The sequence below is a fragment of the Schistocerca nitens genome, chromosome 2, assembly GCF_023898315.1.
Source record: "Schistocerca nitens isolate TAMUIC-IGC-003100 chromosome 2, iqSchNite1.1, whole genome shotgun sequence".
NCBI lineage: Eukaryota > Metazoa > Arthropoda > Insecta > Orthoptera > Acrididae > Schistocerca > Schistocerca nitens.
In genome coordinates this window covers 685,565,011-685,578,653 of record NC_064615.1, presented here as the reverse complement: position 1 = coordinate 685,578,653, position 13,643 = coordinate 685,565,011, and the positions used below count along the sequence as shown (strand labels likewise).

The 13,643-nt window shown below is 48.5% G+C and overlaps 1 protein-coding gene across 1 annotated transcript in view; it reads left to right on the top strand.

Annotated features, from left to right (window-relative positions):
* The window catches only part of LOC126235251 (uncharacterized), a 41,631-nt gene that overhangs the window by 11,958 nt on the left and 16,030 nt on the right, over positions 1–13,643 (top strand). Inside the window, exon 2 of the mRNA XM_049943981.1 lies at positions 7,115–7,974. Within this exon, the coding sequence (XP_049799938.1) occupies positions 7,117–7,974 (858 nt within the window). The 5' untranslated portion in view covers positions 7,115–7,116. The remainder of the gene's footprint in view (positions 1–7,114; positions 7,975–13,643) is intronic.

The following is a 13,643-nucleotide window of genomic DNA, read 5'->3' as shown; positions in this document are numbered from 1 at the left end:
TACATGATGTCGAGAGGGCGGTGGCAGCGTGTTGCTTGTGTGTTGCTGGCCTCTCTCATGGTAGGTGCGCTTCATCTAGTGCCTACTAATCGATCTTCGCGCTTCATCTTTGCCGATCGATGTGCTGGCGACATCTGACGCCAGCACATTCCTAACCCCGTTGTTGTGTAGAGAGGATGTGACCGACAACGAGGAGGAGGGGACGGGAGAGGCAGGACGCTGGACAGTGAGATAAGCCGGGAGCAGTGACTGGAGAATGGTGTACATCGCCATCTGGCTTGCGAAGCAAGAGGAACATCCACCAGAAAACTGCTGCCGGGGCACACATCCAGGCCTGAGGTCGTGTGCTGGGGCGACGACGACGACGGCGACGGTGATGACGGGTCCACATGCATCGGGTCGGAGTGCGGGGACGGCGGGGCGGCGTGGACACATCGACCATCCGCTCCTCCGGGGTGCCCTGGTGGCACCAGCGGGTGGCTGCGAAGGCCGCGCGGTCCCGTGAGACCATGAATCTGGGAGAAGAAAAGGAGCAGAATCAGGGGGCAAATGACTCACATGAATTTGGTTCTGGTGGCGGCGCTGCAAACGATAGGGCCCTGCAATCAAGTACATAAAAGAGCCCATGCGTTCCTGGATCACGCCTCTTTCCCAGCGCCCACGGTTGTCATAAACACTGAAAAGAACAAGATCGCGCTGCGCAAAGCGATACTTGCAGACCACTGGCGGCGCCGGACGCTGCGGTGGGTGTAGCAAGTGTAGCAGCGTCCGGTGGCGGCGGCCATGCAAAAGTTCCTTCGATGATGATCCGTCTCTTGGGTGGGAACGATAAGAGATGAGAAAGAGTTGCAGCGCCTGTTCCCGTGTGTGAGTGGTGCGAAGCTCGGCCATCTGTTGTTTAAAGCTGCTTATGAACCGTTCTGGTTCTCCGTTGGACTGGGGTTGAAACGGAGCACTTGTCCTTTTCCCCTTCAAACTGTTCAAATGGTTCAAATGGCTCTGAGCACTATGGGACTCAACTGCTGAGGTCATTAGTCCCCTAGAACTTAGAACTAGTTAAACCTAACTAACCTAAGGACATCACAAACATCCATGCCCGAGGCAGGATTCGAACCTGCGACCGTAGCGGTCGCGCGGTTCCAGACTGCAGCGCCTTTAACCGCACGGCTTCAAACTGTTCAAAATCACGTGAAGTAAACTGCGGTCCGTAGTCCGCCACCAGTTCTCCTGCTAGAGCTTCTATGCGAAAATGGAACATAAAGCTTGAATGGTGCTACATGATGCGGCAGACGCCGTAGGCACCGCAAATGGGAACTAGCTAAGAGAGTCTACCACTATGAAACAACGAGTGTTCCAAAAGGGTCCTGCAAAGTCAATGTGCACTCGTTGCCATGACCATTGAGTCTCAAATGGTTCAAATGGCTCTGAACACTATGGGACGTAACATCTGAGGCCATCACTCCCCTAGAACTTTGAACTACTTAAACCTAACTAACCTAAGGACATCACACAACACCCAGTCACCACGAGGCAGAGAAAATCCCTGACCCCGCCAGGAATCGAACCCGGGAACCCGGGCGGACTGCAAAGGCTTGTGTTTTGTCACTAAATAGAACTTTCAACCAAACAGATAGTGATGGAATTGTGTCACATTATAGACAACAGCGAAATCTTATTCTTCAATTTGTGAATAATTGCACTGAATTTGAGTTAATAACTTTGAGGCAAAAAGAATTGGGATTGTCTTGTGTACCAATTCTGTGCGAAAGCACATTGCCGTTTCCGTAGGAAGAACCGTCGACTTGAAAACTACTGGTTATGCAGGGTCAAAACGCACTAAACATCTGTCACTAAGCCGGCCGTGGTGGCCGTGCGGTTCTAGGCGCTCCAGTCCGGAGCCGCGCTGCTGCTACGGTCGCAGGTTCGAATCCTGCCTCGGGCATGGGTGTGTGTGATGTCATTAGGTTAGTTAGGTTTAAGTAGTTCTAAGTTCTAGGGGACTGATGACCACAGCAGTTGAGTCCCATAGTGCTCAGAGCCATTTGAAGCATTTAGCCATCTGTCACTAACCAAAAAATTTTTGAGTTCCTGAAATGAGTCTTTACTGCCTTTAGTCCACAAAAAAGTACATGTGTGCGACGCAAGCGATGTCAAGGAGCCGCGACCTAAGCGGCATTCGATGTGAACCGAATTTAGTATGCCAACTTCCCTAGCACTGACTGCAATTCAGATACATTGCGAGGAACAGGCAGATAACGAATTGGAAGCAAATGAGGCTGGAGGGGGTGTACACCCTGCCTCGTTAGCACATGACCTACGTACTGTAGTCCAGTTTGAAAAAAGTTACACTTTTCGAGACGTCACTTGAGTCCTACTTCTGACAACACTCAAAAAAGAGTACGCAAATTGGCAATGTGTTCCTCTGATGTACGAGCTGAGATGACAGTATCGTCAAAGTGGTTTGAACGAAATGGTATTTTCGCAGTCAGCTGTTCGAAGTAGCGTTGAAAAATGACTGGTGTAGAAGCACTCCCAAAGGTCAAACGCCAATACGTGAACAGTCCTAAGTGTTTATTTACAACAAACACTTCCTGTGATTCTTCATCCAATGGAATTTAGCTAGCTACTCTGCCTTTTGGTTCAAAGGCAGACAATGAAAGTACATTATCTTGGATGCTAAGTCCAAACAAATGAAACGCATCTAAGCCGAATATGGTCTCACTGTCTCATGTTTTCAACACAGAAAAATTCACTGTCTTAGTGTGAGATTTTTAAGTGACAGGCAAACTACACTGTCCAAGCACTGGAATTTCCTGTCTGTTGTAAAAAATGAGGTGCTTGTTAGATTTAGAAAGGCCTGGTGAGCCTAACTGTTCGTACATGGCACGATTAAGCAAAGTTATTGAGATACCTGTGTCTAACAAAGCTCTCACAATGGCCAGCAATTCGTAATGACACAAATAGTTTTAGAACGTCATTGCACAGCACTAGGGTGAAAAGAAGGCACAACCTTAATCTTACTTTTGTCAAAATCTGTTTTGAAAAAGCCGGCCGGGGTGGCCAAGCGGTTAATGGCGCTACAGTCTGGAACCGCGTGACCGCTACAGTCGCAGGTTCGAATCCTGCCTCGGACATGGATGTGTGTGATGTCCTTAGGTTAGGTAGGTTTAAGTAGTTCTAAGTTCTAGGGGACTGATGACCTCAGATGTTCAGTCCCATAGTGCTCAGAGCCATTTCAACCATTTAAGTGCGTTATTTGTTACTGAAGGGGTGCGCAAAATATAGTGCTAACCTAAAAGACAGTATTTTCAGATATTTCTTGTTATACATAAATACAGTGAGACAACATTTTAGATAGCAGACAGCGCTTTCTGACGGTAGAAATGGAATTACATCTTAACAGCATGACCTACATTCGAAAACATAACACATAAATGTATACTAAACTGAGTGTTAGCACTGGGATCGAGAAAACAATATTAAACTATAGATACGAATGGTATCTGTTTTGACGGACATGTCCAACTTAACAGACACCACTTTCAATGAAGCAGCTGCTACTTATATATGAATAACTGGGATGTAAGGAATGGAGAAGAAACGGGATGCGAAAGACGTAGGAAGGGAGTAATCATCTACAGCTGCTCAGGGCATGCAGTAATGCAACGGCGAGTGCTGAAAATTTGTGCCGGATCAGGACTCGAACCCACGTGCTCCTCTTCTCTAGAATGATTGCCTTCAACGCCTCAGCCATCCAAGCACGCTTTCAGTTAAACACTCCCGTAGGTGTTCGGACATTCATTGTGCATCCACACTGAAACCACTTCATCAAACAGCCGTCGCACCCATAGAATTGTAGATATGAGAGGTGTCTGTTCTGTAGGACATGCTGTTTTCTTTCCGTTCCTTTCACACCAGTTACTCATGTACATGTCCTAGCTGCTTCATCGCTGATGGTGTCTGACACAACATACGAGGGGAGTTTGAAAAGTCAGTGCAAAAATAAAAACTACTTATGTGTTTGGGGCAAACCTTTTTTATTTCTCTACATAGTCTCCTCTTAGATTTATACACTTTATCCAACGCTGTTCTAATTTGTTGATCCCTTTCGAATAGTAGGAATTGTCCAAGTCTGCAAAATAGCTATTAGTTGCTGCAATCATCTCCTCGCTTAAATAACATCTTTGTCCTGCCACCCATTTCTTCAAGTTGGGGAACAAATAGTAGTCTGAGGGAGTCTGGAGAATACGGGGGTTGTGAAAGGAATTGGATTCCTATTTCCATTAATTTTGCGACCACAACTGCTAAGGTGTGTGCTGGTGCATTGTCGTGATGGGAAAGGACATTCTGCGGCCCAATCGCCGGCGTTTTTCTTGCAGCTCAGTTTTCAAACGGTCCAATAACGCTGACTAATATGCACCTGTAATAGTTTTACCCTTTTCCACATAGTCGATGAGGATTATCCCTTGCGAATCCCAAAAGACAGTCGCCATAACCTTTCCGGCCGAAGGAATTGTCTTCGCGTTTTTGGTGCAGATTCTCCCTTGGTAACCCATTGTTTAGATTGTTGTTTGGTCTCAGTAGTATAGTAATGTATCCATGTTTCATCCGCAGTGACGAAACGACGCTTAAATCCTGCGGATTCTTCCTGAACAGCTGCAATCCATCCTTGCAACACTTCGCACGATTCCGCTTTTGATCAAGCGTGAGCAATCGCAGAACGCATCTTGTGGATAGCTCTCTCATGTCCAAATGTTTATGCAAAATAGTATGTACCCGTTCATTAGAGATGCCCACAGCACTAGCAATCTCACGCACCTTTACACTTCTGTCATAAATCACCATATCATAGATTTTATCAATGATTTCTGGAGTCGTAACTTCCACAAGGCGTCAAGAACGTTCAGCATGACTTGTGCCCATATGGCAACTTCGAAAATTTTGAAACCACTACTAAACTGTTCTAATCGAAGATGCAGAGTCACCGTAATGTTTATCAAGCCTCTCTCTAGTCTCCTGAGGCGTTTTGCCTTTCATAAAGTAATGTTTAATCACCACACGTAATTCTTTTTCGTCCATTTTTGACAATCTCTGGAGTTCTTTGCTTCACACGAATGCCAAACACAAAGAAATAGACCAATATGGCTGAAACTTGGTATGCCTTCTTTCCAAAGCTGCTACTAACTAAACATGACCCCGATACATGCCGGACTTTGCACGGACTTTTCAAACGCCCCTCGTACGCCACTAATATCAATAATTCTATGGGCGCTCCGGCTGTTTCATGAAATAGTTTCAGTGCGGATACACAACCAACGTCCGAACTCCTATGGGGATCAGAAATCTGTGAGTTGGAGGTTAATGGACGGGGGTCGTTGCAATGCTAAGAGCGTGAATATTGGAATTTGGGTGTGATGGGAAGTGTGTCCGGATGGCCAAGGCGGGTGAGGCAGAGAATTCTAGAGAATTCGGTCCTTCATAAATCTGCAACTCTCGCCTTAGCGTTGCCTCAATGCACAGTGCAGCTGGAAGTCGTTATTTTCTTCCTACTTCTTTCCTATCCCGTTTGCTTTCCATTCCTTTGACCCCAGTTACTCATAGATATTAGAGTGATTAGAGTGTGCACTCAGGCATGTAAGCAGTCGTTCATCCTGTATGAAGTTATTGAAAAAGCAGTACCGTGGCAGGTAATCTCTGCCACGTGCTTCACTTTACAAAATATGTACACACCTGGTCATTAAAATTGCTACAGCAAGAAGAAATGCAGATGATAAACGGGTATTCATTGGACCGATATATTATACTAGAACTGACATGTGATTACATTTTCACGCAATTTGGGTGCATAGATCCTGAGAAATCAGTAGCCAGAACAACCACCTCTGGCCGTAATAACGGCCTTGATACGCCTGGCCATTGAGTCAAACAGAGCTTGGATGGTGTGTACAGGTACAGCTGCCCATGCAACTTCAACAAGATACCACAGTTCATCAAAAGTAGTGACTGGAGTATTGTGACGAGCCAGTTGCTCGGCTACCATTGACCAGACGTTTTCAATTCGTGAGAGATCTGGAGAATGTGCTGGCCAGGCAGCAATCGAACATTTTCTGTATCCAGAAATGCCCGTACAGGACCTGCAACATGTAGTCGTTCATTATCCTGCTGAAATGTAGGGTTTCGCAGGAATCGAACAAAGGGTAGAGCCACGGGTCGTAATACATCTGAAATGTAACGTCCACTGTTCAAAGTGCCGTCAGTACGAACAAGAGGTGACCGATACGTGTAACCAATGGCACCCCATACCATCCCGCCGGGTGATACGCCAGTAAGGCGATGACGAATACACGCTTCCAATGTGCGTTCACCGCGATGTCAACAAACACAGATGCGACCATCACGGTGCTGTAAACAGAACCTGGATTCATCCGAAAAAATGACGTTTTGCCATTCGTGAACCCAGGTTCGTCGTTGAGTACACCATCGCAGGCGCTCCTGCTGCTGCTAACGTCGTCGAACTGTTCGAGCAGATGGTTGTTGTCTTGCAAACGTCCCCATCTGTTGACTCAGGGGTCGAGAGGTGGCTGCACGATCCGTTACAGCCATGCGGATAAGATGCCTGTCATCTCGACTGCTAGTGATACGAGGCCGTTGGGATCCAGCACGGCGTTCAGTATTACCCTCTGTTAACAGTCATTGGATCTCGACCAACGCGAGGAGTAATGTCGCGATACGATAAACTTCAATCGCGATAGGCTACAATCCGACCTTTATCAAAGTCGGAAACGTGATGGTACGCATTTCTCCTCCTTACACGAGGCATCACAACAACGTTTGACCAGGCGACGCCGGTCAACTGCTATTTGTGTATGAGAAATCGGTTGGAAACTTCCCTCATGTCAGCACGTTGTAGGTGTCGCCACCGGTGCCAGCCTTGTGTGAATGCTCTGAAAAGCTAATCATTTGCATATCACAGCATCTTCTTCCCGTCGGTTAAATTTCGCGCCTGTAGCACGTCATATTCGTGGTGTAGCAATTTTAATGGCCAGTAGTGTATTTAGATCTAGAAGCATCCAGCGTATTTAAGTAACACTGATTATCGATTTCTGTTTTTCAGAAATGCCGGAAACTGATGACAGGCTTCCTCCGCCAGAGTGGCTGGATGAGAAGCTGGTGGCGAAGGCGCTCAGGAGAGCTGAGCAGGACGAAGACGTGGAAGTGGAGGCGCTGGACGTGGGGTACGCATGCGGCCGCGGCGTCAACTTCCTCAGCGAGATGCTGCGCGTGACCGCGAGCGTCAAGAGTGGCGCGGGGGAGGCGCGGACGCAGCGGAGGTCGCTGCTCGCCAAATGCCTGCTGCGCGCGGGCCCGCTGCGCAGGGCGGTGCAGGAGGCGGGCATCTTCCTGAGGGAGACGCTCGTCTACACGGTGATGCTGCCCGCCGCGGAGGCGGCGCTCCAGGCCGCGGAGGGCGACCGGTGGAAGCCGCTGGCCGCCCGCTGCTACCACACCGGCTCGCGGCCCACGGACTTCCTGCTGCTGGAGGACCTGGCCGAGGCGGGCTTCGCCATGTCGGCCCGCGGCCGGCTGCTGGACAGGCAGCACTGCTCGCTCGTCCTCGAGACCGTGGCGCGCCTGCACGCCGCCTCCGTGCTGCTGGCAGACCACGAGGCGCTCGCCGCCGAAAGCTTCTCGCAGCACCCCATGTTTACGAAATGCGGCAGAGATCATTTCTCGGTTGTCACCGATAGGCTGTATTCCGCGCTGGCGGACGTTCTAGAGACGATTGCCGGATGCGAGAAGTACGCGCTGATGTATCGCGATACCAAATCGACCGTATTTGACAAGCTGCAGGGTGTCTTCGACAGCTGCCGGCCTCAGCTGAAAGTTTTGGCGCACGGTGATTTGTGGAAGAACAACATCATGTTCCGATATGTTGATGATCGCCCTGTCGACGTGAGATTAGTAGATTTCCAGGTAAGTCCGAGCAGATCACTTCATAAAAAATGCTTCTTTAGATAACTATTACACTCCTGGAAATGGAAAAAGGAACACATTGACACCGGTGTGTCAGACCCATCATACTTGCTCCGGACACTGCGAGAGGGCTGTACAAGCAATGATCACACGCACGGCACAGCGAACACACCAGGAACCGCGGTGTTGGCCGTCGAATGGCGCTAGCTGCGCAGCATTTGTGCACCACCGCCGTCAGTGTCAGCCAGTTTGCCGTGGCATACGGAGCTCCATCGCAGTCTTTAACACTGGTAGCATGCCGCGACAGCGTGGACGTGATCCGTATGTGCAGTTGACGGACTTTGAGCGAGGGCGTATAGTGGGCATGCGGGGGGCCGGGTGGACGTACCGCCGAATTGCTCAACACGTGGGGCGTGAGGTCTCCACAGTACATCGATGTTGTCGCCAGTGGTCGGCGGAAGGTGCACGTGCCCGTCGACCTGGGACCGGACCGCAGCGACGCACGGATGCACGCCAAGACCGTAGGATCCTACGCAGTGCCGTAGGGGACCGCACCGCCACTTCCCAGCAAATTAGGGACACTGTTGCTCCTGGGGTATCGGCGAGGACCATTCGCAACCGTCTCCATGAAGCTGGGCTACGGTCCCGCACACCGTTAGGCCGTCTTCCGCTCACGTCCCAACATCGTGCAGCCCGCCTCCAGTGGTGTCGCGACAGGCGTGAATGGAGGGACGAATGGAGACGTGTCGTCTTCAGCGATGAGAGTCGCTTCTGCCTTGGTGCCAATGATGGTCGTATGCGTGTTTGGCGCCGTGCAGGTGAGCGCCACAATCAGGACTGCATACGACCGAGGCACACAGGGCCAACACCCGGCATCATGGTGTGGGGAGCGATCTCCTACACTGGCCGTACACCACTGGTGATCGTCGAGGGGATACTGAATAGTGCACGGTACATCCAAACCGTCATCGAACCCATCGTTCTACCATTCCTAGACCGGCAAGGGAACTTGCTGTTCCAACAGGACAATGCACGTCCGCATGTATCCCGCGCCACCCAACGTGCTCTAGAAGGTGTAAGTCAACTACCCTGGCCAGCAAGATCTCCGGATCTGTCCCCCATTGAGCATGTTTGGGACTGGATGAAGCGTCGTCTCACGCGGTCTGCACGTCCAGCACGAACGCTGGTCCAACTGAGGCGCCAGGTGGAAATGGCATGGCAAGCCGTTCCACAGGACTACATCCAGCATCTCTACGATCGTCTCCATGGGAGAATAGCAGCCTGCATTGCTGCGAAAGGTGGATATACACTGTACTAGTGCCCACATTGTGCATGCTCTGTTGCCTGTGTCTATGTGCCTGTGGTTCTGTCAGTGTGATCATGTGATGTATCTGACCCCAGGAATGTGTCAATAAAGTTTCCCCTTCCTGGGACAGTGAATTCACGGTGTTCTTATTTCAATTTCCAGGAGTGTACTTTTGTTCATCTTCAGTTTCTGTTCATCCGTTTATTAATATTCTGATCCCAGAAAAATCTGCTAAAGCCACAGAATAACAAATTCAACACAAGACAGAGTATGTGAAATAAGCGGTTCAGTTAAACTTCCTGGCAGATTAAGACTGTGTGCCGGACCGAGACTCGAACTCGGGACCTTTGCCTTTCGCGGGCAAGTGCTCTGCCATCTGAAGTACCCAAGCACGACTCACGCCCCGTCCTCACAGCTTTACTTTTGCCAGTGTCTCGTTCCGGCACACAGTTTTAATCCGCCAGGAAGTTTCACATCAGCGCACACTCCGCTGCAGAGTGAAAATCTCATTCAAGCGGTTCAGTTGTTTCCCATACATGGCATGACATTCGCTAATCAAAGTACACATGCAACTCATGCGTAAGGTCATTTCCTTACGTTCAGCTAAATTGTTTAGCTAAATTGTTTATCTAAATTGTTGTCTTCGCTCGCGACCAAAGCGCCAAACAGGTGAAGTTCGTCACACTAACTACGTCCAAAAGCAGAAACAGTTTCAGACGACGGTCGCTGGAAAGGCCCATGTGTGAATAACCAAACAGACGTTACAGGGTGAATCAGAAGCCCACTGAGAAAACTTTGGAGGTAGTTCAGGGATATTTACTGAGTATTTTGGTGTAAGGAACCAGTGATCTCCGATTGGTCGTCAAACAGTAACTCCATTCGTAAGTTTTCTTAGGCCGGCCGGTGTGGCCGAGCGGTTCTAGGCGCTTCAGTCTGGAACCGCGCGACCACTACGGTCGCAGGTTCGAATCCTGTCTCAGCCATGGATGTGTGTGCTGTCCTTAGGTTAGTTAGGTTTAAGTAGTTCTAAGTTCTAGGGGACTGATGACCTTAGATGTTAAGTCCTATAGTGCTCAGAGCCATTTGAACCATTTTTTGAGTTTTCTTACCCTCATTTATCGCTATATTTGTATTGCACAGATAATCACTACAGAACAATGCTAACGTCGACGATATGTCCTGTGGTTCTTGATTAAAATAAATAAATAAAATAAACTTGTTCCGTTCACTCACTATACTTGCTGGGAACAGTAATACCCAGCTTTACTTTTGGAACGGATGCTTCCACTCAGTACTGCACTGTTAATTCAAAAATGGTTCAAATGGCTCTGAGCACTATGGGACTTAACAGCTATGGTCATCAGTCCCCTAGAACTTAGAACTACTTAAACCTAACTAACCTAAGGACATCACACAACACCCAGTCATCACGAGGCAGAGAAAATCTCTGACCCCGCCGGGAATCGAACCCAGGAACCCGCACAGTTAATTGTACGTTGATAATGACACACAGCATCACGGCACTATCGACGAGTTTACTGACGAAGAGTGTATTCTAGCGCACGCTTTAACTGAATGGATTGCTCTGAGTTGACAAAAGTTGTAGAATACCTCCCAATATCGAGTCGGACCTTAATTTCGAGCAGCGTAGTGCACCAACTCGACGTAGCATGCACTCAACAAGTCGTTGACAGTACCCTGCAGAAATATTGAGCCACGCTGCCTGTGCACCCGTTCATAACTGCGGAAGTGTGGCCGGTTAGAATTTTGTGCACGAGCCGACCTCTCGATTATGTCCCATAAATTTTCGATGGGACTTATTTCGGGCGATCTGGGTGACCAAATCATTCGCTCGAACGGTCCAGAATTTTCTTCAAACCAATCGTGAACAACTGCTGCGCAGTGATATGGTACATCGTCATCCATAAAAATTCCATCATTGTTTGGGGACACGAATTCCATGAACATTAGCATGTGGTTTCCAAGTAGCCGAAGATAACCATTTCCAGTCAATGATCGGTTCAGCAGGACCAGAGGACCCCGTCTATTCCTCGAAAACCGCTATGGAGCCTCAACCAGCTTGCTCATTATCTTGTTGATAATTTAGATCCATGATTTAGTAGGATCTGCGGCACACTTGAGCACTGCCATTACTCTTACCAACTGAAATCGGGACTCATCTGACCATGCCACAGTTTTCCAGTCGGCTAGACTCCAAATAACATGTCACGAGCCCAGGAGGGGCGCTGCAGGCGATATCGTGTTGTTCACGAAGGCACTCGTGGCGGTCGTCTGCTGCCATAGCTCATTAACGATAAATTTCGCCCGCATCTCGTGGTCGTGCGGTAGCGTTCTCGGTTCCCACGCCCGGGTTCCCGGGTTCGATTCCCGGCGGGGTCAGTGATTTTCTCTGCCTCGTGATGGCTGGGTGTTGTGTGATGTCCTTAGGTTAGTTAGGTTTAAGTAGTTCTAAGTTCTAGGGGACTGATGACCATAGCTGTAAAGTCCCATAGTGCTCAGAGCCATTTGAACCATTTTTGATAAATTTCGCCGCACTGTCATACGGGATAAGTTCGTCGTACGTCTGCGGTTATTTCAAGCAGCGACTCTTATATGTTAACACTGACAACTCCGCTGCTGCTGGTCGCTAAGTGGAGGCCGTCGGCCACTGCGCTGTCTGTTTTAAGAGGTACTGCCTGAAATTTGGTATTCTCTGCACACTCTTGACACTGTGGATCTCTGAATTCTGAATTCGCTAACGATTTCCGAAATGGAATGTCCCTTGCGTCTAGTTCCAACTACCATTCAACGTTCGAAGCCAGTTACTTCATGTTGCGCGGCCATAATCACGTCGGAAACCATTTCGCTGTCCCATGACTTTTGTCACCATATTGTATAAGAACGGCACGACGGCGCCATACTCAGCTGTTCTCGCAGCGATGGCAACCGCATCACAAGGTCACGAGTTCGATTCTCGGTCCGGCACACAGTCGTAATCTGCCAGGAAGTTTCACATCAGCGCACACTCGGCTATAGAGTGAAAATTTCATTCTAGAAACATCCCCCAAGCTGTGGCTAAGCCATGTCTCCGCAATATCCTTTCTTCCAGTGCTTGTTCTGCAAGGTTCGCAGGAGAGTTTCTGTGAAGTTTAGAAGGTAGGAGACGAGGTACTGGCGGAATTAAAGCTGTGAGGACGGGGCGTGAGTCGTGCTTGTGTAGCTCAGTTGGTAGAGCACTTGCCCGCGAAAGGCAAAGGTCTCGGTTCGAGTCTCGGTCCGGCACACAGTCGTAATCTGCCAGGAAGTTTCAACAGTATCACAGTCTTGAGAGTGTAAGGTTGTTGATGGTGCGTCGCTGTACACTCTGCCGTTATCATCGTGGACGATATTTTGAGCAAAACCTGTCAGGAAATCGATCTAAATTTGTTACGTACTGTTCTGTACGCTCACAGGACAGATAGAACCCACTGCGCTAAAAACTGTGTTCTGGTTGATGGTTACTGCAGTGCTCTTTATTTTGGGTTGTACATTCTGGTGATTGCATACTAACGAATTTTTCAATATTGCGAAGGTATTTCACCAAAAACAAAGATAACTAGGTAACAAACCGGATAAATTATAATAACATTATTACTCTGTAACAAGCCGCCTGAGACTATGGGTCCCTCCTAGGAAAATCCCCAGTCAACCTCGGAAATTCCCGGGCTACGGGTCTTAACATTCTGTTGGTGTTGTTGTCTTCAGTCCTGAGACTGGTTTGATGCAGCTCTCCATGCTACTCTATCCTGTGCAAGCTTCTTCATCTCCCAGTACTTACGGCAACATACATCCTTCTGAATCTGCTTAGTGTATTCATCTCTTGGTCTCCCTCTATGATTTTTACCCTCCACGCTGACCTCCAATGCTAAATTTGTGATTCCTTCATGCCTCAGAACATGTCCTACGAACCGGTCCCTTCTTCTCGTCAAGTTGTGCCACAAACTCTTCTCCCCAATTCTATTCAATACCTCCTCATTAGTTATGTGATCTACCCATCTAATCTTCAGTATTCTTCTGTAGCACCACATTTCAAAAGCTTCTATTCTCTTCTTGTCTAAACTATTTATCGTCCACGTTTCACTTCCATACATGGCTACACTCCATACAAATACTTTCACAAACGACTTCCTGACACTTAAATCTATACTCGATGTTAACAAATTTCTCTTCTTCAGAAACGCTTTCCTTGCCATTGCCAGTCTACATTTTATATCCTCTCTATTTCTACCATCATCAGTTATTTTGCTGCCCAAATAGCAATCTACCCTTTGTCAAAATTACCTATGTCACAGGATTTCGCCGTTTGCGGTCGGTATCCTCATTA